At 39.6% G+C, this 24,992-nt stretch overlaps 1 protein-coding gene across 7 annotated transcripts in view; it reads right to left on the reverse strand.

Annotated features, from left to right (window-relative positions):
* The window catches only part of ZNF280D (zinc finger protein 280D), a 97,965-nt gene that overhangs the window by 18,679 nt on the left and 54,294 nt on the right, over positions 1-24,992 (reverse strand). For all 7 annotated transcript variants that reach the window (XM_044979776.1, XM_044979775.1, XM_044979777.1 and 4 more), the window contains 11 exons: positions 21,910-22,077; positions 20,113-20,222; positions 18,290-18,519; positions 13,611-13,768; positions 13,023-13,123; positions 12,768-12,914; positions 11,921-12,055; positions 10,281-10,537; positions 4,362-4,502; positions 2,080-2,142; positions 1,286-1,404 (listed from right to left, as the gene is read on the reverse strand). In XM_044979776.1, coding sequence (XP_044835711.1) covers positions 1,286-1,404; positions 2,080-2,142; positions 4,362-4,502; positions 10,281-10,537; positions 11,921-12,055; positions 12,768-12,914; positions 13,023-13,123; positions 13,611-13,768; positions 18,290-18,519; positions 20,113-20,222; positions 21,910-22,077 — 1,629 coding nt within the window. The remainder of the gene's footprint in view (positions 1-1,285; positions 1,405-2,079; positions 2,143-4,361; positions 4,503-10,280; positions 10,538-11,920; positions 12,056-12,767; positions 12,915-13,022; positions 13,124-13,610; positions 13,769-18,289; positions 18,520-20,112; positions 20,223-21,909; positions 22,078-24,992) is intronic.

A 24,992-nucleotide genomic window follows, 5' to 3' on the forward strand; every position in this document is an offset into this window, starting at 1 on the left:
CGTGGCTGGGTCAGACCCACCCCCAGATTTCGTCCCTGGCTGAAGGAAGCTCTGATAACTCCCACCCCCATCCCCCACTTCCTGCACCCATCACTCCTCAGCTGCAGGGGGAGGGATTCCTGTACAGGGAGCTGCTCCCCCATCCGCCCAACCCCTGTGCATCCAGACCCACTCAAACCCAGACCCTCCCACCGAGCCTCACCCCCCTGCACTCAGAAGCCCCCCGCCTGATGAGCCCCACTGCCCCTGCACCTGGACCACCCCACTGAGCCCCAACTGGACCCCCCACACCCAGACCCCACCCCCCCGCTGAGCCCCAACCACCTTCACCTGGACCCCCTGCAGAGTCTCATTACCGTTGTATCCAGAACCCCCCCAAGAAGCCCCTGTGCATCCAGATCCCCGCTGCACCTGGATCCCCCACTGAGCTGCCCACACCCAGATTGCCCCACACAGAACCCTCTCGATCCACACTTGGATCCTGCTTTGCTGAGTCTGACTGCCCACATCTGCTGCACCTAGCACAGAGGGAAGGTCCTTGGGGTGTTTCTGGGGCAGGCCCGGTCCTTGCACTACGTCAGGGTTGGGTGCAGCCTCACTGCTGAGTCCGTGTCCCGGGGGGAGTTGCACCATGATCTCCCACCTCTGTGCAGCCAGTGGCCTGTACTCCCCAATGCCATGCTGGAGCCTCCACATTTATTTGAAAAATAAAATGTGCAGAATTTTGCAGAATTTTAAAATACTGTGTGCAGAATTTTTATTTTTTTTGCACAAAATGCCCTCAGGAGTAACAAAGGAAACTTGCACAACACCTTCAAAAGATGAGCCTTGGAGCTTAAATTCATAACTTTGCAAAACACTAAAAATCATGGACCGAAGAAAGGCACTGGCTTTATGGCTTATTACAACAATCTATAACCCACTAACCACACCCCCATTCCCCTCCATTACTGGAAAGGTGTTAATGGACCACTTCACCTTGAACAACACATATTTCAAGGGACTAACTACTTACGCTAAACAATCTGTTCCACCTTGTATTTAGCTGTGACACTCAGAATACATTTCAAAGACCTGAAGAACTGCTACATGTAAGCTTGAATGCTTGTCATTGTTACCAACAGAAGTTGGTCCAATAAAAGATAATACTTCACCCAACTTATCATGAAAGATTAGCATTCATTTTGGGATGTAACTGTACAAGAACCACCAATAATGTGGTAGACTAAAATACTATATTATTAATAGTCAATATATAAAAATAAAATATACTACATGTACTTACCATTCTCTATAATAACTTGACAAGTATGAGTATGTCTTTCACTCAAATGTGTGGCCATCTTATCTAAGCCAGAAACATCAGTTAGGAAATCACAATTAAGACACACTACAGTAACATCCCTAAAAAGGGAAAAAAAAAGAAAAGAAAAAAAAAAGGTAAAAAGAGTGAGTAGTACAAGGCTATGAAAGATTTTCTTCTACTTGTGGCATATAAAGTTTGAGACTATGTGACGATCCAATGAAAATACAATGAACATGTATGTAATGTTTATGTAAATCATCATCATCTTTTTGTGCACTTAAGTATTTATTATTTGGGTAATTAATTAAAATAGCATGTAGGAGCCCTAGCCATATACCAGGACCCCACTGTGCTCAGCACTGTACAAACATAATAAAAAGAAAGTCAAAGAAGTATTACCCATTATTAGCACTTTTATTTGAGAATTCCAAGCATTATAGATAGCAGGTGCGTGAGAGGAAGTTCTTCTTTTGAAAATTTGGCAGAGATGGGGAATAAGGGTGGAAGAGACATGTGGACAGTTGCTTTATGTATTTGCAGTTACATTAAACATTATTAGTTCTCCCACAAGCAGCTTCACTTCCCCTGCATAAACATTTTCACTTCCATGCTACTTCCAACTTGTAGCAACCCACAAGATCAAGAGTTCCAAAGTTTGAACCTCAAATACAGGCCTTATATATAATATCAACTAAGCGACTAGACAGGTATAAGAGTATATATTAAAAAAAGAATGTAACAAAGAATAATTTGCAACTGAAAATAAGAGTTACCTCAGTTCTTCTGAATGTTTCTTATAGATCCAAAATCTTTTACTTGGACGAGCACTATGAAAACTACAGAGAAGAAAATATAATTTAAACTATTTTTCTATATAGAGGGCAAGTCTTTTTGAGTGTAGTATTCCACATAACTACACTGTAAATGGTACTGCAAGTTGCCTGTTGCAAGACATGAAAATAAAGGCCTTTTATTGTCTGTCCATGTACTGTTCTAAGGTAGTAAATTTGGTACATAAAGAGTTTACAGGTTCATGCATCTCATTCCCTGTTCAAAATATTGAAATATGACACCAACATCTTTAAAACATCACTAGCTGTTACATATTTTCAGGATTAGACTACCAGTTAAATAAGTATGTCTTTATCCTTTTCAAGGTATCCGTTTAGTAAACTTTTAAGTACTTTCTGAGGAATGTAATTTTGGGACAAAAAACCATTTCAGTCATGATTAGCTGAAGTACTATGAAGTTTAATTTTCAGGATACAATCACTTACTATCATAATATGGCAATAGCATAGCACTGTCTTTGAATAACTAGTTTGAATGTTTGTGTTTGTACATAAACAAGTAGTAAGTCATTTGTGAAAATAGATAAAACAGCCTGAGAATATATTCTCGACTTCTAAAGTTTTAACTATTATTTTGATGTTTTACAGTAATTACAATAAGCTATATATTTGTTCTCAGTATCAGTATTTCAATTTGCTCTGGCTCCACTATGGTTCAGAAACAAGGCATCATTTATGGACTATACTCAATAGGTTTAAACAACAGCTTAATAAATGTGTATGTATGAGATCCGTCTTAATATATAAGATGGACTAAAGCCACAAGATAGCTATACAGCTGCTGGTTGCTAGCACAGAAGGTTCTCCTATTAACTAAATAGAAACCAGCAAGTTTGTAACATGATACATCACTTCACCCAAAAACTCAAATGGACAGTGACACCACAACATGTCTGTGTGTGTATGTAGGCACAGGCATGTCTACATACATACACACAAAATGCTAAAACATTAAGATTGCGAAGTCAAGCACTCAGTTAGAAAATGCCAGAATTTAAAGTTGCTTAGGCAAGCGTAACTCATTCTGATTGTGCGTATGCATTATATAGTCCTTAATTACATATATGATCACATTTTTTCCACAGGACCCCTGCCTCATTCAGTGCACGGAATGAACAGTGCTCATTTAATGAGCAGCTATTCGACATTTTGATTTACCCTCATTGTATGTGAGGTCCCATCAGGGCTGCCGGGGAGGGGGGGAGGGAGGGGAAAGTGGGTCAATTTGCCCCAGGCCCCGGAGGGGCCCCCACGAGAGTTTTTCGGGGCCCCTGGAGCAGGGTCCTTCACTCGCTCTGGAGGCCCCAGAAAACCTCTCGCAGGGTCCGGGCCCCTGGAGCTTCTTCCGCTCCAGGTCTTTGGCAGTGGGGGTCCCTGGGCGGCCCTGGGTCCCATGCCTTATTTACTGCACCACTATTCAAACACTGCACTAAACACAGAATTATTAATTTTCTCATGGGCTTTTCTATCACAATCATCACTGTAGTATCTGACTGTTTCACAAACATCAATGAATTTATCTTCACATTACCCCTGTGAGATAAGGCAGTATTGTTTTACAGATGCAGAACTGAGGCAGAGAGAGAATAGGGTCAAAAAAGTATCCACTAATTTTGGGTGGCCAATTTTAGACACCTACGGCATGATTTTTCAGAGAACGTCTCATTATATAGCACTGTGTATGTTTAAAGCACAGATCCCATAGACTTCAGTTGTAGCTGTGACTGAACTGCACTTCTACAATTCAAACACTAGGGTCTCGAGGTGGGTGGCTAGAAAATGAGGAACAAATGATTACTGATCACCTCTGAAAACTTTGGTTTAAGTTACTTGCCCAGCCTTACATAAGAATTCTGTGGCAGAGACAGAGGCAGGGATAGAACCCAGTTCTCCAAGGTGTCATTTCACTGCCTCAACCACAAAACCATTTTTTCTCTTCCTGCAATACCATGCCTCACTCTATACACAGGGTCCTGCTTATAGTCTGAGGGGTTTTTTTTATAGCAAGTACCAGTGCAGTGGATTTAGCCACACATCTGTCATTAACATTGCTTTGAAAATCTAAGCCTATAGTTTTCCTCAGTCCTATGAAACAAATACAAGATACAGCTCACAGAAACAGTTAACATAAATTATATATAGGTTAAAGAAAAATATTTTATAATATCCATGACTTTAATTATCAAAATTTGAAGAGTGCTCACCTCATCATATGATTCACATAGGCTTTGCTACAGCTAGTATTGTATCTGCATAAGCTGCAATGGACGTATGCTGGAAAGTGACTTGCGAAATCTTTTATTTCTGAGTAACATTCAATGCATTTATGAACTCCCAAACGATACCTAATAGTAATACAAATGAACCAAATATTGTTAGTGTTAATACATTAAGGGGACATACTTAATATATTTAAAAGATCTTATTTTAAAGCCTCAACAGCATTGGTTTGACTAGTAAAATGAGGGTCTTTTTAACAATGTGTTGACTGACTAATGATTTTAAACACCATTTAGTAGCTAGCGTAGACAGTTTAACACCTTTAAAAAATGTTAGCTGGTCATGGTAGAGCCTATATACAAAGTACTGTTTAAATTCATATTAGCTCATACTTCTTAAAAACACTCAAGAAATTTTTTTCCCCTCTAATCTTAAAACTTACTCAAAGCTTATCTGCAAAGGACTTTTAAGTAAGTTATTTGCCTGCTTTTTGCTTCTCTTTAAAAAAGGATTGGGGCTCTCCTCTGAGATGTCTTCCCAACCCATCCACCCCCAAAATACCCCACAAACTTTGCAGAAAAATTAAATGAATAAAGCAAAGAATCCTGTGGCACCTTATAGACTAACAGATGTTTTTGCAGCATGAGCTTTCGTGGGTGAATACCCACTTCTTCGGATGCAAGTAGTGGAAATTTCCAGGGGCAGGTAAATATAAGCAAGCAAGAAGCAAGCTAGAGATAACGAGGTTAGATCAATCAGGGAGGATGAGGCCCTGTTCTAGCAGTTGAGGTGTGAAAACCAAGGGAGGAGAAACTGGTTCTGTAATTGGCAAGCCATTCACAGTCTTTGTTTAGTCCTGAGCTGATGGTGTCAAATTTGCAGATGAACTGGAGCTCAGCAGTTTCTCTTTGAAGTCTGGTTCTAAAGTTTTTTTGCTGCAGGATGGCCACCTTAAGGTCTGCTATTGTGTGGCCAGGGAGGTTGAAGTGTTCTCCTACAGGTTTTTGTATATTGCCATTCCTAATGTCTGATTTGTGTCCATTTATCCTTTTCCTTAGAGACTGTCCAGTTTGGCCAATGTACATAGCAGAGGGGCATTGCTGGCATATGATAGCATATATTACATTGGTGGATGTGCAGGTGAATGAACCGGTGATGGTGTGGCTGATCTGGTTAGGTCCTGTGATGGTGTTGCTGGTGTAGATATGTGGGCAGAGTTGGCATCGAGGTTTGTTGCATGGATTGGTTCCTGAGCTGGAGTTACTATGGCGTGGTGTGCAGTTGCTGGTGAGAATATGCTTCAGGTTGGCAGGTTGTCTGTGGGCGAGGACTGGCCTGCCACCCAAGGCCTGTGAAAGTGTGGGATCATTGTCCAGGATGGGCTGTAGATCCCTGATGATGCGTTGGAGGGGTTTTAGCTGGGGACTGTATGTGATGGCCAGTGGAGTCCTGTTGGTTTCTTTCTTGGGCTTGTCTTGCAGTAGGAGGCTTCTGGGTACACGTCTGGCTCTGTTGATCTGTTTCTTTATTTCCTCGTGTGGGTACTGTAGTCTTGAGAATGCTTGGTGGAGATTTTCTAGGTGTTGGTCTCTGTCTGCGGGGTTAGAGCAGATGCGGTTGTACCTCAGTGCTTGGCTGTAGACAATGGATCTTGTGGTGTGTCCGGGATGGAAGCTGGAGGCATGAAGGTAGGCATAGCGGTCGGTAGGTTTTCGGTATAGGGTGGTGTTAATGTGACCATCACTTATTTGCACCGTGGTGTCTAGGAAGTGGACCTCCCGTGTAGATTGGTCCAGGCTGAGGTTGATGGAGGGGTGGAAGCTGTTGAAATCATGGTGGAATTTTTCCAGAGACTCCTTCCCATGGGTCCAGATGATGAAGATGTCATCAATGTAGCGTAGGTAGAGAAGGGGCATGAGTGGATGGGAGCTGAGGAAGCGTTGTTCCAGGTCAGCCATAAAAATATTGGCATATTGTGGGGCCATGCGGGTGCCCATAGCGGTGCCACTGATCTGGAGATATATATTGTCATTAAATTTGAAATAGTTGTGTGTGAGGATAAAGGCACAGAGCTCAGCAACCAGTTGTGCTGTGGCATCATCAGGGATACTGTTCCTGACAGCTTGTATTCCATCAGTGTGTGGGATGTTTGTGTAGAGAGCCTCTACATCCATGGTGGCTAGGATGGTGTTTTCTGGAAGGTCACCAATGCATTGTAGTTTCCTCAGGAAATCAGTGGTGTCACGGAGATAGCTGGGAGTGCTGGTAACATAGGGTCTGAGTAGAGAGTCTACATATCCAGACAGTCCTTCAGTGAGAGTTCCAATGCCCGAGATGATGGGGCGTCCAGGATTTCCGGGTTTGTGGATCTTGGGTAGTAGATAGAATAACCCTGGTCGGGGCTCTAAGGGTATGTTGATTTGTTCCGGTGTTACTGTAGGGAGTGTCCTGAGTAGATGGTGCAGTTTCTTAGTGTATTCCTCAGTGGGATCTGAGGGAAGTAGCTTGTAAAATTTGGTATTGGAGAGTTGTCTGGCAGCCTCCTTTTGGTAGTCCGACCTGTTCATGATGACAACAGCACCTCCTTTGTCAGCCTCTTTGATAATAATGTCAGGATGGTTTCTGAGGCTGTGGATGGCATAGCATTCTGCACGACTTAGGTTGTGAGGCAAGCGATGTTGTTTTTCCACAATTTCTGCCTGTGCACGTCGGCGGAAGCATTCAATGTATAGGTCCAGACTGTCATTTCGACCCTCAGGAGGAGTCCATGTGGAGTTCTTCTTCTTGTGCTGTTGGTGGGAGGGTAACTGTGTATCAGTGCGCTGTTCAGTGTTGTCCTGGAAGTATTCTTTGAGTCGGAGACGGCGAAAGTAGGCTTCCAGATCGCCGCAGAACTGTATCATGTTGGTGGGGGTGGCAGGGCAGAAAGAGAGTCCCCGAGATAGGACAGACTGTTCTTCTGGGCTGAGTGTGTGGTTGGATAGATTGACGATATTGCTGGGTGGGTTGGGGGTACCACGGTTGTGGCCCCATGTGGCAGGTAGGAGTTTAGACAGCTTACAGTCCTTTTTCCTTTGTAGAGAGGTGAAGTGAGTAATGTAGATCTCCTGTCTTATTTTAGTGAAGTCCATTTGTATGGAAGTTTGGTTATTGATGAGAGACTCCAGGTTGGAGAGCTCTTTTTTGATGTTTTCCTGTTTGCTGTATAGGATGCTGATCAGGTGGTTCCTCAGTTTCTTTGATAGAGTATGGCATAATCTCTCACTGTGGTCTGTGTAGTATGTAGATAGCAGTGGATTTTTTACCTTTAGTCCATTAGGTATGATGTCCATCCGTTTACATTTGGAAAGGAAGATGATATCTGTCTGTATTTGTGCAAGTTTCTTCATGAGGTTGATGGATTTCCACTCCATACGGCTAAATGCAGTGCCTTGCATGGTGTCAAGTATCAGAGGGGTAGCCGTGTTAGTCTGGTTCTGTAGAAGCAGCAAAGAATCCTGTGGCACCTTATAGACTAACAGATGTTTTTGCAGCATGAGCTTTCGTGGGTGAATACCCACTTCTTCGGATGCAAGTAGTGGAAATTTCCAGGGGCAGGTAAATATAAGCAAGCAAGAAGCAAGAAGCAGTGGCACCGCTATGGGCACCCGCATGGCCCCACAATATGCCAATATTTTTATGGCTGACCTGGAACAACGCTTCCTCAGCTCCCATCCACTCATGCCCCTTCTCTACCTACGCTACATTGATGACATCTTCATCATCTGGACCCATGGGAAGGAGTCTCTGGAAAAATTCCACCATGATTTCAACAGCTTCCACCCCTCCATCAACCTCAGCCTGGACCAATCTACACGGGAGGTCCACTTCCTAGACACCACGGTGCAAATAAGTGATGGTCACATTAACACCACCCTATACCGAAAACCTACCGACCGCTATGCCTACCTTCATGCCTCCAGCTTCCATCCCGGACACACCACAAGATCCATTGTCTACAGCCAAGCACTGAGGTACAACCGCATCTGCTCTAACCCCGCAGACAGAGACCAACACCTAGAAAATCTCCACCAAGCATTCTCAAGACTACAGTACCCACACGAGGAAATAAAGAAACAGATCAACAGAGCCAGACGTGTACCCAGAAGCCTCCTACTGCAAGACAAGCCCAAGAAAGAAACCAACAGGACTCCACTGGCCATCACATACAGTCCCCAGCTAAAACCCCTCCAACGCATCATCAGGGATCTACAGCCCATCCTGGACAATGATCCCACACTTTCACAGGCCTTGGGTGGCAGGCCAGTCCTCGCCCACAGACAACCTGCCAACCTGAAGCATATTCTCACCAGCAACTGCACACCACGCCATAGTAACTCCAGCTCAGGAACCAATCCATGCAACAAACCTCGATGCCAACTCTGCCCACATATCTACACCAGCAACACCATCACAGGACCTAACCAGATCAGCCACACCATCACCGGTTCATTCACCTGCACATCCACCAATGTAATATATGCTATCATATGCCAGCAATGCCCCTCTGCTATGTACATTGGCCAAACTGGACAGTCTCTAAGGAAAAGGATAAATGGACACAAATCAGACATTAGGAATGGCAATATACAAAAACCTGTAGGAGAACACTTCAACCTCCCTGGCCACACAATAGCAGACCTTAAGGTGGCCATCCTGCAGCAAAAAAACTTTAGAACCAGACTTCAAAGAGAAACTGCTGAGCTCCAGTTCATCTGCAAATTTGACACCATCAGCTCAGGACTAAACAAAGACTGTGAATGGCTTGCCAATTACAGAACCAGTTTCTCCTCCCTTGGTTTTCACACCTCAACTGCTAGAACAGGGCCTCATCCTCCCTGATTGATCTAACCTCGTTATCTCTAGCTTGCTTCTTGCTTGCTTATATTTACCTGCCCCTGGAAATTTCCACTACTTGCATCCGAAGAAGTGGGTATTCACCCACGAAAGCTCATGCTGCAAAAACATCTGTTAGTCTATAAGGTGCCACAGGATTCTTTGCTGCTTCTACAGAACCAGACTAACACGGCTACCCCTCTGATAAATGAATAAAGTTAAGTCTGGTCCTCCCTAATTTTGTTGGAGGCCCAGTTGGATGTCCTGAAGCATATTTATTGTGAGCTTTAGTACCTCAACTGAAGAAGCAGGATTGTCAATCTTTAACAAAGGCATTCTGTATCCAAAATGTTATTCATTGAACTTAAATAGCTATTAAAAAAAGTTTTATACAATCAAACTAAAGATCCTCTCTCTTCTCAATAGCTTAGCTTTCAATCTCTTGACTCTTCTGGAACAATTTCATTACATCTCCAGTCACCAGAGTGCCATCTAGGACAGACAAGACCTGAATTCCTAATTTTAAAAATAAACAGGAAAAACAAACAAACAAAACCTTAAAAACCCTACAAACAAAATGATTTCTTTGTAACCTCATAAAGAAGCTAAAAGGAACACAAGCATAGCTGTATTTCCCTTTGCAGGTCATCTTTAGTAGACTCTACCTAGAGACTCAGTATTTCAACAAAACATGATTTTGTACAGTGACTCAGTGAAAAGTCTAAATTTTGTAGGAAATTAGTACTTTTCACATCATCTGTCCTGCTCGTCCACTGCCAGGAAGTCTGTTGCTAACAAAACAACAAATCACATGGGGAAGAATAAAGATAAAAATAATATCCAGATATTGGTATGCAAATATCAAGATACTAGCGTCTTTCTTATGAACCTGCTCTTCTTGCCAAACTCAACCATGTCGCAAATCTCCTGTGTTCCAATAAGCTTTATCTTCATGAACTGATCTTTAACTACTTTTTGTAAGTATGTTCAAAATATACTTTAGAACAGTATTAACTGAAAGATTTTACCTTAGATTATGCAATGCTGTATTGGCAACTTTTTTTTTTTTTTTGCTGCTGCTGCTGCTGCTGCTGCTAGTAAATGTGTTTTGCTTCTTCTGTATAGTTGATGATTTTAATTTTGATTTATTTGTATTAGATTTGTTGTGATTTTTAGTGTTTGTATTTTTAGTTTTGGGAGATAACTGAAATGTGGAGGTGCTTGTGCTAAAAGATGTGGCAGATGTTCCAGATTGAAGAGGTCCAACAGAAGCTCGAATAGTAACCTAGGAACATGAAATAATATGGGCACTTTATTTTTATAACACTGTAAAAATTAATGACACCAATTAGAGAGTTATATTTAAATTTTTGAAACGCCTATTTCTATAACATAGGCAATGCTTTCATTTGCCTTGTATACTTTGTTCATATCCTTGTTGTATAAAACAAATAAAGCAGTTTACTGTCAAGAAAATTTTGCTAAACATGGAACAAATATATAGAATCCTATTCAATAAGACATATGTTGAAAAATATGACTTTCAACTGACACAGAACAGAAGCTATACCCCAAATAGTTTACTGATTTTCAGCAAAAAAGGGGGCATCCAATAGGTAACAGCAGAAAATTCTAAAGTAAGCAAGCAGAACGTCTACTACTTAGTCTTAAACCCATGAAATCTTTGGATAATTGAATACGTTATCACAGAAGACTGAAGTCTGACCTGCAGGTTTACTGGGGAAAAAAAAGTACTTCATAATTTGCAAAGCAACTATCACAATTATGAGTTCTCCTACAGGGACTCAAATGACAGTGTGGTCAAGCTGGCCAGTTTCCAACAGACCAGCTACTTCACAGACCTGCCAAGTCCACGGGTTTTCCTCATAGGACTATGGATCTCAAATCCTCTTAGAAGTCTGTATGAAAAAACCCTAATTTACAGGGAAATCTTGTGCTGATTGACTACTTGTCACTCATTCTATTTTTTCCTTGAGGAAAGGCAACCAGATGAGATGATGATCCACACGCTGATGAACAGCAAGGTTCCCTCAGCACATATAGCAAGAAGAGCTCTCTTCATCTCCCTTCAAACATGGGTCTGGAAAACTCTTATAGACTCTGTGCTCAGGAAAGAGTTCTAACTAGGGAGCAGCAACTTTTGCGCCCTTGCTGGCTGCTGCTCTTCCCCAATATGGCCCCATAAATTGAGAAAGGGTCAAATATTCTCAACCACTGATCACATCCTCTCTACAGCCAATATGCTGAAGCCCTCACATTTCTCCAAGAAAGTGGGGGGTGGGGGGCTGGGTGGGAGAGAAGGGAAAAACAGGACCCTCAGCTCAGGAAAGCAGCAGGACAGACTTCTTCTAAAAAGTGGGAGTGGGGCTCTTATCAATTGTGTGTGTTGGGGGTGCACAGACATGTGCAGGGAAAGCACAGTCCTGTATAAATTATGAAGATGGGAGGCAGAATTAAATAATCCGCTTTGAGGGCTGGTGTAAAATTGATTGCTTTGAGTAGGGAAGATTCCTTCCTTTCCCAACGCCTCAGTATCTCCAACCTAAAATCCAGTCCTCTCATCTCCTCCTCTCTAAGTAGGCTCTCTCCATTTCTCCGGTCAGGTAACTTTTTCTTTTTTTCTCTTTTATATGAAGTAAAAACTTACTTTAGTTCCAGGAGGCAATCCCTCTAATTGCTTAGGTTTCCTGAATGTCCGGTGATGCTGAGTCTTGTGATCCGTTTTTTCTTTGCATGTCAAAAATTGCAATCTGCACTTCGTACAACGGTATATTCCTTTTTTCTTTTAAAAATGGAAGACAATTTACAATAAGCAGGAATCTTCTAATCAACTGAAACTGCCATCCTAGCATGTCTCAAGCAATAATGACCTAAATCTTACTTTAACGAGTCACTCTTAATAATCCTAAAATCCATAATACTGCATAACAAACCAGAAAATGAACATGTGTACAGTGCTTTAAAATGCAAAGCAATACAAAAGCACGATGTATCAGTAGCATCTAGGTTACCAATTCAATGAAATTACAAATAAAAGATAACTATAATCCTACATCTGGTTCCACAAGAGTGAGTGTGTGTTTTGTCACTGATTTCAAGAGGATGTCAGTATGACATATCTAAGCAAAGAAATGACACATGTATTCTTTCATAGAATGTGCAGAGATTTTTTAATAGTTTTTTAATATTATTGCTAACACTAGTTACACAAAGAACTCCTCACACATCAATATACTGGGGACATCTCCCAATGGAATCCAATAGTTTACTTAAAAGAATTCAAAAGAAATGGCCGAAAGCTTTATACGATAAATATTTTCTCTTATTAGTATATTTACCTCCAGTATTTTAAAACATAACTCTTCTCAATGGTCACACAACCAATTACGCTATTTTTATGTGGGAAAATGTACATTAGCATATTACTAAGTTAAGTTTTGCTTTTTGGGTCACATTTCTATATCATGAAGAGACAAAAATTAATAGCTACTTACCTGATGCCTCATATAATGATGCATGTATGGTGCTCCAATTTTAATAACTTTGAGGCAAAATGGACAAAGCAAATGTTTTGTGTTTTCATGTACAGTTCTAAAATGGGTTTCTACATCTGAAAAAGCTGATGATCTGTAACTGCACACCTAGAAATAAAAATGTAATTTAACCTCATGAGCTCTTATGTTGACTTCTTTTCTGAAAATTTTCTAAGAAAAAAAATAGGTGTTTTAATACTGAATACTCTGAGATACCTGGCAAACATATGGCATTTCACCTGGCTTATGATTGTCCTTCATATGTTGCAAAAGAACTTGCTCTGTTTCAAAGGATAATTCACAGATTTTACAAATAGCTGAAAAAGAACAGAAAATAATCAAAATGTATTAATTGGAGTTTGGGGGAAGAAATAGCGTATTGTGCGTGTGTAAACTGCTATGTACATATACATACATAAAATGAAATTGACACATACAGAAGTATTAAAGTAATAAAGATGAGACAAACTGCAGATTTATTTTGCTTCTGAAACTTGCTTCAAGAGTCTGCAGTCAGGATTTCCTGGTGTGATGCACTGTCTTTTAAAATACAAGAAATCTGGCAATGGAGAGCAATAATAATCTTTCAAACAATCTGAACAAAAGCTGGTAACTGAACATGGTAACTAAAAACTGATAAACTGGCTGATCAACTACTCTCTAACCTCAGTACTTATTCTCCCCTTTTAAAAAAAACAAAAACAAAAAACAATGGTTTCCTGCATCTTTATTTGCAAGTTACAAATCAGCAAATAGCTAAAATTGTAAGAACACAATGATTAAACACAAAGAGAACAAACTTACTAGATGATTCATAAGGGGTGTGTGTACTTTCAATGTGGCATTGCAGCTGGAAAGGTGTGGGAAACTGACGATAACAGTGCTGGCAGGTGGTGTGGCTTTCCCAACTTTCACTGCTCTGCTTCTCAAGCTCTAAGTGGTGTTTCATGTGGTTCATAAACCTATTAAAGATAGAGAACAGGTGCATAAGCTAAGTTTAAACAAAAAAACATACTTGACAAATTTGACATGAAGTATGTAAAGTGGAAAACACTGTTGAATAGGAGCACTTTTCAAGTGAATTGTAACAAGACTTATGGTTCTTATGATTTCTAAATTGTCAAAAATTTCATAAATGGAAGATACAAATAAAAAAACCAAACCTCTCAACAGATTAACCGAAAGATATCCTGAATGTTAAATTAAAAATGCACTATCATCTCAAATATACTCTTCACTATAGGGAGTCTATAGTATTATGTCATGTTTGCTTATAGTCATACCAGACTATGTCAGAGGGACAAGGTGGGTGAGGTAATACCTTTTATTGGACCAACTTCTGTTGGTGAGAGAAACATACTCTCAAGCTGACAAAGAGCTCTTCTTCAGGTCACAGTCAGGCCCCCATACCTGAAGGTGATCTGAAGAAGAGCTCTTTGTAAGCTTGAAAGTATGTTTCTCTCATCAAGAGAAGTTGGTGCAATAAAAGATATTACCTCACCCACCTTGTCTCTCTAATATCTTGGTACCAATACAACAACAACACTGCATATAACGATATGTAGGATGCTTTCCAAATTTCAAGAAAGGACAGTCCCTGCTACAAAGAGCTTATAATCTATTGAAGAGAAACAAATAAAACAAAATAAACAATCTTTACACAAGTCAACTCAATTCACTCCAAGCAGCATAGCAGAAGTGGGTTTTAAAGAGTGACTGAAACAAGGACAGGGCAGAGGCCCTCCAAAGGAGCACAGGGAGACTATATCTTATATACGGGATTTCCTCCACACAGGTATATTGTAGGAGTCATGTCCCTGAGTATGCTGTCATGTAACCTTGTGGAGTAATAGGGGGGCCATGTGCATGCCCCTCAAAGCCCACATTCCACAAACCAAAAAGTAAAAGTCACTGAACAGAACCATCCCATCCCCTTGAATTCCTTTCTACTTTCAGGAGCTTTATTTAGAGATCAGCTTTAAAGTACAGGGAGAAGGGTTGGCATGTTATTGTTTATACACACAGTAGAATCTCAGAGTTATGAACACCAGAGTTATGAACTGACCAGTCAATCACACACTTCATTTGGAACCAGAAGTACACAATCAGGCAGCAGCAGACACCCCTCTTTCCCCCGCAAAAAACAAATACAGTACAGCACTGTGTTAAACATAAACTACTAAAAAAAGGAGGGGAGCAGCATTTTTCTTCTGCATAGTAAAGTTTAAAAGCTGTATTAAGTCAATGTTCAGAGTTAGGAACAATCTGCATTCCTGAGCTGTTCATAACTCTGAGGTTCTACTGTGCCCCCTTTTTCTTCTTTCATGGGCCTTCACAAAACTCTACTGTAGGAGACTTGCTACACGAGGAATACTGAGGAGACCAGCTAGTCACTGAGGGTGAAGTGTGCAAAAACTAGGAGAGTGGTAAATAATGACAAGAACAGGTCAGTTCTACAGAGTGAGCTAGATCACTTCGTAAGATGGTCTCACTTGAACAATCTGTGTTTTAATACAGCCAAATGCAAGGTCACATCTATAAACAAAAAAATGTAGGTCACACTAAGGCCTGGTCTACACTACTCGTTTATACCGAATTTAGCGTTAAACCGAATTAACCGTGCACCCGTCCACAAACGAAGCCCTTAATATCGATATAAAGGGCTCTTAATACCGATATCTGTAATCTTTCCCGACGAGAGGAGTAGCGCTGAAATCGGTATTGCCATGTCGGATTAGGGTTAGTGTGGCTGCAATTTGACGGTATTGGCCTCCGGGCACTATCCCACAGTGCAACGCTCCGGAAATCGATGCTAGCCTCGGCACATGGACGCACACCGCTGAATTAATGTGCTTGGTGTGGCCACGTGCACTCGACTTTATACAATCTGTTTTTAAAAAACGGTTTCTGTAAAATCGGAATAGCCCCGTAGTGTAGACATACCCTTACACATAGGGGGACTGTATTTTGGAATGCCTGTCTCTGAAAAATCATCATGATGCATAACCAATTGAACATGACCTCCCAGTGTGATGTGGTTGTTAAGACCGCTAACAAGATCCTTGGATGTATAAGCAGGGGAATATTGAGTAGAAATAGGTAGGTGATATTACTACTGGATAATACTTGCATGAGCCCATTACTAAAATACTGTGTCTAGCTCTGGTCCACACTTGAAAATGGATGTTGACAAGATGGAAAGGGCTCAGAAAAGAGCTACATGAACGATTCAAGGTCTGGAAAATCTGTATTAGAGTAAAAGATTAAAGAAGATCAGTCTATGTAGTTTATCCAAGAAAAGGTTAAGAGATGACTTGATTATAGTCTATAACAACATACAAGGGGAGAAGATTTCTACAGTGCTCTTTAATCTAGCAGATAAAGGCATAACAAGATCCTATGGCTGGAAACATAAGATAGATATATTCTGATTAGATTGTAAAATGCAAATTACAGCGAGAATTGTTAACCATTGGAAAAGCTTGCCTATGGATGTGGCAGACCCACACGTTTGATGATGGCACCAGCATGCTCTGAAACAGAGATTCCCTTCATACCAATGGCTCATCCACAAAGTGGTGAGGGGAAATTTCTCAGGCACCAATCCAACAGATCCTACAGAAGAGTAGCTGGGGTACAACATTAATGTCATCTGACATCATGTCCACCAGAGTCTACAGAAGGTGAAGGTTTCTGGTGCTTTAGCTATGCAACTTCAGGAAATTAGCTGCATTTTTGACCAACTAGAAAGTCAATGTCAAGGCAGCACTCTTTAGACCTGTACAACAGTAATACAAATAACAAGAAGGCTTGATTGTGGTTTAGGCACTATGGTCACATAAATCAATTATTAAAACAGAAGATGTAATAAGGAATAACGAAGGGTTACAGGACAGACACAACAAAAGAATATTGGCAACTTCTGACTTTAACATGAATCAAGAGATAATAAGGAGAGTAGCAGTCAGCAACAGAGTGAGTCGACAGTGACAGGATACTTCCTAGACTAATCAGAATGATGACTAGGAAGAGTCTAGAGAGGCCTGAATACTGGTGATTGGAGGGCACAGCTACCAGTACCTCTGAGGACCAAGTAACTTTGAGAGCTAAGGGAATGTTAGACTGTTTCATGATAGAAGCACAAGCCCCAAGAAGAAGAATCCATTAGCTAGTGTAACTTTGTAAGAGACCCAATATGTTCACTTAAAAGAAAATAATCTACTAAAATATTTTGTCACCAATTAAGTTTATTGGTAAGTCAAATACTGTAAATCAACTAAACAAAGTATTAAATATTGTAAACTAACAATATCTTTTTAAAATGAAAATATTCTTATATGTAATACTTCTTATAGACTATTTCCAAGATGAGCTAAAAGAGGCTCTTATTTTTATAGTAAAACTATTATGCACAGAAAAAAACAAACAACTTTCTTCAACCCACATCAAATACTGTTTACAGTTTTTAAAGATAAATGAAAGGAAGGAAATGCCATAGCCAACAGCAACTATCAAATCATGAGAGCAAACCCTTTGAAGGTCTGACAGCATACAATATTTTCCAGCTGCTTAAAAGATAAATTACTAGTAGTTTTATTTGTGAGTTAGCTTTTAAGTGTGTGTAATAGCAATTTTAATGCCTGCATTTATAAGAACCTTTTGTTTTATTTAACAATATGGGTTTAATGTTATCACAAGCATGTTCATTTTAAACTTGCAGACTATGCCCTTTGAAGGCCCAGTCCATTTTTCAGTTTTACATTTTGCTACATCAGCTTCCCTTACAGGCGTCTTATGAAAAAGAACTACGACCTTAGCTGCCAAAGCAATTGTGATACAAACTTGCCTACCTATTGAAACAGCTTATGAAAGCTTTTTGTTGCATTTGAAAGTAAAGTTATTCCATCAAAAGAACAGTTTTTATACTGGTTACATCACTACCAATTACTCATCATGGACCCCTAAAGGGAATTATACTGAAATCTACTGTTAATGTCATCAATCTGGATGGCAAATTGTAAAAAGGTAATGTGTTGCTCTTACAACTTCCATACTACCACAACCAGAATCATTAAAGCATACAATACTCTTTATCTTGGAAGTATTAAAATTAGCCATTCTAATTTGTACAAAATTTAAGTTCCAAACATACACATGTAGTGAAAAATGAATTAAGTTTTACTTTACACTGAAGTAACTTTATAGCAGTGTTTCCCAAACTTGGGACGCCGCTTGTGTAGGGAAAGCCCCTGACGGGACGGGACGGTTTGTTTACCTGCCCCGTCCGCAGGTCCAGCCGATCGCAGCTCCCACTGGCCACGGTTTGCTGCTCCAGGCCAATGGGAGCTGCTGGAAGTGGCGTGGGCCGAGGGACGTACTGGCATCTTTACATTCCAGATACAATTGTGACTACGTGACTTTGAATTTTGTTTTTGTTACTAATGTGTAGTATCTAGCAGTTATAGAAGTGAATGTTTAGATACCTTATGTTATTTTTAAGAACTTTCAAACAGCTGAAGCACTTAAAAGTTGTATGAGTCTTCTGTTCCTGTTGTACCCGCTGGACATCACCTTCATGCTTTCCATAATAAAAGTCATTAACTAACATGATCAATTTTCCTTTCTCAGATTCAGCAGTCTTACTTGGTGTATTTGAACATTCTGTTTTGGACATTCCCAGAAAGAAGTTATTTACCATATCTGGACAACAATACTGAAAAAGAGACACAAGTCTAAGTTACCAAATTGCACTAAAAATGCTATCCTTGCTATACCTGCATTTCTATTTCCATTACTTTGGGACATGTTCTCACTTTGCTCTTACACCTATGTCTATTCTGGATGGTATCTGCTCTTGTGTTATTGCAAATACAAAAATACATAAAGATAGGATTTAGATAATTAAACAACAAGTATTTTAAAATACCAACAAAGGAATTTTTCTTTTATGTTAATATGACTACTATAAATCACAAGTCAGAATTACTACCTTGTTTTATATGTTGATTAAAAAATATTCTGAAATGTACAGCACAATTCAAATTTCTCCAATCTTCATTTTATTAATCAGAAAGCTATTCTCCCTCTTAACCTTAAATTTAAGCTGAGTAAAACAGCTGCTTTGTTAAACAAAATATTTGTAAGCATGAGTTTGTTGACAACTATAAGGAAAGCTGTATTTATTTTTTTTAAATTTGACTGTCTCTTAAAAATATCTGTATATATAAAACACCAATGTGCTGAATTGATTAGAGCAGATAATTGATAGTAAAGACATCAAAGTTCTTTCCCAGCTCCATGAATGAATTTAGAATATGGAAAGTCATCTACCATCCATGGCCTCTGCTTCCCTATCTAAAATAGAGATAATGTTTACATAGCTAACAGAAGTATTGCAAAACTTAATGTTTAGAAAGAACTTTTGAGTTCTTCAGATAGAAGGTGCTATATTGCTGTCTAACAGGAAACAAATTTGGAATGCTTCCGAGGACAACTTTTGCTAAACAACATGCTTTGCTGCATAGTACTAACTTCTCTGACCCCAGTTTGTGATAAGCTTATTTCCTGTTGTAGGTGAAATGACAGTCCTTGATATATTTATACCACTAGGTTAACTGAAGATGTATTTTATTCATAAAAAATGTGTAAGTTAATAAAACCAAACAAACCCACTTTCTTCAACAGTATCTTTCAGCACTAAATTCTCCAAATGAAGTTAACTTTTCTCTAACAAAATGATCACGAATGGATCAAAATTGAAAAGGTGCAATTGAGTATCTATATATTTCTGAGAGGAGGAGAGGAAGAGAGTAATTTTCTCTCTTTTGTAAACAGCATCTTTTTTATTTTGCACTGTTCCAGGCCCATGAAGGGGGTCATATTTTGCCTGTACAAACAGTAATCGTAGGCATTTAGGGTTCAATTCTTCAAGAGCCTGAACTCCTGTTGCATGGGAGTTGAGGATCATCAACACTATACATGAGGTGCTAAGACCCTCATAAAACTGGGCTACACATGCCTATGAGGTTTTTATTTACATATGACAAAGCAAGTGTGCACCTTTAAAAAGGACCAGGAACAATGAAAAAACAGGTGAAAATTAATCTCATTTTACTAATTTCTTTTTCATTCTTCTTTGCTCATGGGTGTGAAAAACATTCAGCACCTCAGAGAATTGGGCCCATGGTGAAAATATGCAGAGTGCAGAATATCTGTAACTTGTCATAAAAATGTGACCCCTGTTTTACAACTTTGCTTAATCCCAAAATGTTTATAATTACTTTTCACAAATACAAAAAACTTTTACCTTCATGTGATTTTTTAAAGGATCCATAAGATTGAAGTGAATATTGCATTTTGGACAAGCTCGTGGAAAAGGTGCTCCATTTTTAACATTGCTTGATGTAGTATTAGTACCTGTAAAAAGTGAAGTGTACATTAGGACTCCAAATTTACAGTCCATCACAAGAGTAATTATGACAAAAAGTTTTAGAAGTCCAGAAAAATACATGGTTTAAAATGAAATCTATTACAACTTAGGTGAAAGTGGTGGCTGTAATTAAAGATTGAATTCCAACTGCCATTATAATTACCCTTTCATTTTCAAATTCTTTTTGGTGACAACTTGCACACAATATTACTGTATGTCTAAAAATACTCCAGGAGTGGAAGAGATAACAAGAGATAGATGATCTACCTATCTAAGGTCCTTATGCAGTGCTACTGCAGTGATTTTAAGACAGCATTTAGAATTTTTGTTTTCATTTTGAGAGCATCAATTCTTGGAGGAATGTATATATTTTATACCGTGATCTCAACATCAACAGGACAGGATTTAGTCTGACCACTTCTGGAAAGCAGCTACATGACTTGGCGATTAGTGATGAGAGTATTGTTCTCTCTGCCAGGTAGTTGGAACCTAAGCCTATTCAGCTGCATCATTCATGCTGATCTAAGATGTCTTTGAGGTTCATGGAGAATAAATAGGTATCTCAGGCACCTACACCCACATTCATGAGAGAATAGTGTTTTCTTTTATTAACATAAAAATTGTTTGCCACCTGCTAATCAGTTTGTATTTAAATGTTGGAATAGCTCATCTTTAGTGAATATTGCTTAAATCTGGGCTTAAGCGCTCTTGGAGCTGCCAAAATCAGAGCCAGCTGCCTCTGTAGATGAAGTCCTCTCTTTGGCATACAGTCCTATCTAGGTAAGCAGTTTAGACAAAAGGAGTAATAAACACAGGAGAGGGTTGGGTTTTTTTGTGTTTTTTTTTAAAGAATAAATATGAACTATTTGAGGTCAACTGTAATCTGCCAGTCTATCACCAAAGGTCACAACAGTCAACACACCACCTTATAAGAAGAACTGGGCAATATTATTCATTTTTGGCAGGGGGGGAGGCAAAAAATTAAGAATTGGGTCAACTGAAACATTTCATAAACTCATGTAGGTTTTGCTGAATTGTTTTAATGAATATGCTAATCTAAAATAGCTAGAATTCCTCTCCTTTTGTAGGGAGGGGGAGGCCTATCAGAGCACAAAAAAAGAAGTTATTTCAAACTAAATCAAAACAAAATTGCTATAAAAGGATTTTTTCTTTGGGGAGGGGATTTCTGCAGTTGCAGGTCCAAACAGGAAATTCTGCACTCAGAGAATCCTTGCAATCTTGGTTATTAATCTTTGAAAAAGGTACTAATTTGCTATTCAGTTTTTTATATATAGATTCTAAGGTAATGTGATTTAACTCTGGGCCACTGAACTCTAAATATTCTTATCTTCACAACTACTGAACCAGTTAACTTTATTCTTGGCTTGCTTTATGGAGATCAATGAGACTCAAAACAACCACATCTGAAGACTAAATATACTGTAACATTTGTAAGGCTCCAGTGTGTATTATATAGAGTATAAAAAAAATACCTCTTTATATAAGAAGAGAACATATTTTAAGGCATATGCACAAGGGGCAGGCAGAGCTGTGAGTTAACTCTGCCTTAACTTCTGAGTGTTGATCGTTCAACTTTAACATTTACATTAGTGCTAGCTTTTTCCATGGAACAGATACATGGATTTAACAGCTAGACCATTTAATCTACCCTACCTTTTGAAGAAACATTTTGTGATGGTGTTACTGTTGGAGATTTAACTGAAGGTGATACAGCTGAATTGCTTCCAGCACCAACCTCATTAGGCTTGGCCTTTTTTGGAGTAACACTGTTGACTTCCGAAGTAGCTGGACGCTTAGACACAAGACCACTCTCATTCAGACCTATAGCAGTTTAAATTAAAGAACCTCAGTTTTTTCATAGTATATTACCAATCTCTTACTGATAACTACTTTTAATGGACAAACAAGTCTAAACAAATAATAGTTATTAAAATCTCCTCTACCCAATAAGCCGTTTATAAATTAGGAAAATTATGTTTGGTTCAGCCAGCCATCGATACTTTGAAGTCAATGTGATGTGAATGAGTAAGAAAATAGACTGCAGCCCCCTCATTTAAGACACCTCATATATTTGTTGCAGCCTACCTAAAAAGCCTGATCTTTCTGATCCCTCTTCATCTAGCACAGGCCTAATTTGCGTGCCTAACCACAGATGGCTATAGCATTCATCACTGCAATGCATACCATTTGGAAGTGCCTTTTCATTCTTCTCTTCAAGAGAATCTCTCTCTTTTACTTAGCATTCAGTTTTAGTTTATGTATTTGATGTTTCACTCCATATTATTTATGAAAATATGTTTATGATATGAATATGATACAACTGAGATATACTTAATGCAAGATGGCTCATGTAAGATATCACTGAAAAGGTTATGATTTACTGAATGTGATTATCCAATTTGTATGCTTTTATCATTTCTATATCTGAAGTTAGGAATATGTATCTGTATTTCAAATGAGTTACTTTGGGTGTCACCCCCAAGTAGTCCTTCAGGTACAACAATGGAAAAGCCAGGCAGGGCTAATGGCCCATTAGCAATGACAATGGATTTTGAAAGACCTTAGTCTTCCTGTGGACGCTCCAGACAGCCTATAAATAATGGCTGCCACAGCTCTGCAGAGACATGGGTCTGAGTCACCTGGTACTGGACCCACCCCTTAGAAAGCCAGTGGGAGAGAAAGGGTTCCTGCCATACATAAGAGCTAAAGAAGGCAGGGGAATGACATCATTGTGGTTCCCCTCTGCCTCCACACCCAAAGAGACACTGAAAAACACCTGGAAGCAAGAACTGAACTCTTGGGAGAAGGGCTGAGCCCAAGCTGGAAGGGCATCTAGCTTGTGAGTAATAATACCAAGCTGGAGACCAGTGCAGATTCCTTTCAAGACTTTCTGTAATCTGCCTGCAACAGTATCTAGGATGATAAATTACTATTTGTAACCAATTTTTTAGTGAAACAAGCTCAGTTTTCAGAGTAGCAGCCGTGTTAGTCTGTATCTGCAAAAAGAACAGGAGTACTTGTGGCACCTTAGAGACTAACAAATAAATCTGTTAGTCTCTAAGGTGCCACAAGCTCAGTTTGCGTGTGTCACATTATTGATTTGAACTGGGACCATACACAACATGGTTGCAATCAAAGTCCTGCAGTGGCACCAAATCTTGTATAAAGGGGGTCAAATGAGGTGTCTAAGACAAGGTTATGGTTTGCTGATTATGATTATATTGTCTATAGGTGTGTATCAATTTTGTAGTTGACGTTATGAATATTGGCTCCATACTGTCTGTATTTCAAATTTATGCTATGCTTCTGGGAAACATCCCAGACAAGTTGATGTTGGCTCTGCCTAGCCTGCTCGATGGCCCATTAAGGACCATCAGCTATATAACTGACCCATTGAGAGAAGGCAGATACACCTTGTAACTCAGCAAAGTATGCAAGGACTTGCCCATGTGACTCCAGACTCCATTTTGCTGTAATTTTCCACAGTAAGAACAAAGAGGGGTTCTTACACCTGGAAAAGCCTATAAAAGGCTGATGGCCTCATCTCCATCTTGTCTTCAATCCTGCTTCTTACCTCTGGAGGGACTTTGCTAGGAACGGAAACTCTACACAAAGGACTGATGACCCATCCCAGCTGTGGATGTACTCCAGAGACTTGATGTGAACCTGCAGTTTATTCTATTGCTGCTACAAGCCTGAACCAAGAACTTTGCCATTACTGTATGTAATGGATTCTATTTAACCAATTCTTGCTCTGATCTATATCTTTTTCCTTTTATGAATAAACCTTTAGATTTTAGATTCTAAAGGATTGGCAACAGTGTGATTTGTGGGTAAGATCTGATTTGTATATTGAGCTGGGTCAGGGACGTGGTCCTTTGGGATCGAGAGAACCTTTTTTGTTTTACTGGGGTATTGGTTTTCATAACCATTTGTCCCCATAATGAGTGGCACTGGTGTTGATACTGGGAAACTGGAGTGTCTAAGGGAATTGCTTGTGTGACTTGTGGTTAGCCAGTGGGAAGATCAAAGTCCTCTTTGTCTGGCTGGTTTGGTTTGCCTTAGAGGTGGAAAAACCCCAGCCTTGGGCTGTAACTGCCCTGCTTTAAGCAATTTATCCTGAATTGTCACTCTCAGTTAGGTCCCGCCAGAACCAGCATTGTTATAGTTTTGTTTTATTTACTTAGTAATCTGCTTTGTTCTGTTTGCTACCCCTTTAACCACTTAAAATTCACCTTTTATAGTTAATAAACTTATTTCTTGGTTATAATATAACCCCATTTGTGCAATTTATATAAAATGAAAGTGCGTTATAGATAATTCCCAACTATCCAGAAAATGGTAATTCTCATTTGCCATTTGAAGGAAAAAGAACTGAAATAGCTTCAAAAAGGTTGGCGGGGAATTAGAAGCAACAGTTTGCTAGTGACCTATAAAAATGCAAAATATTAAAAACAACTTTCAAATACATGTATATCAATGGCCTGATTAGATCCATTAGAAAAGCTGTGTGTCTTTTTTCCAGTGCCAAGTTGCCCTAAAGCCAGCATATCTGGCACTGGATGATTTCTCCTGCATAGGAGAATCATCCAATATCACCCACTCAATGTAGTGGTGAAACCAGGTAACAGAAGGCATAGCGGGGAAATCCTTACATGCCAGTAGTGTGTTCCTGGCTGCCAGGACAGTTCCTGAGGACCACTGGGAACTACAATAAATTAGACACCAACTTTCAG

This window comes from Mauremys mutica, chromosome 11, assembly GCF_020497125.1.
Source record: "Mauremys mutica isolate MM-2020 ecotype Southern chromosome 11, ASM2049712v1, whole genome shotgun sequence".
In the NCBI taxonomy this organism is placed as follows: Eukaryota; Metazoa; Chordata; order Testudines; family Geoemydidae; genus Mauremys; species Mauremys mutica.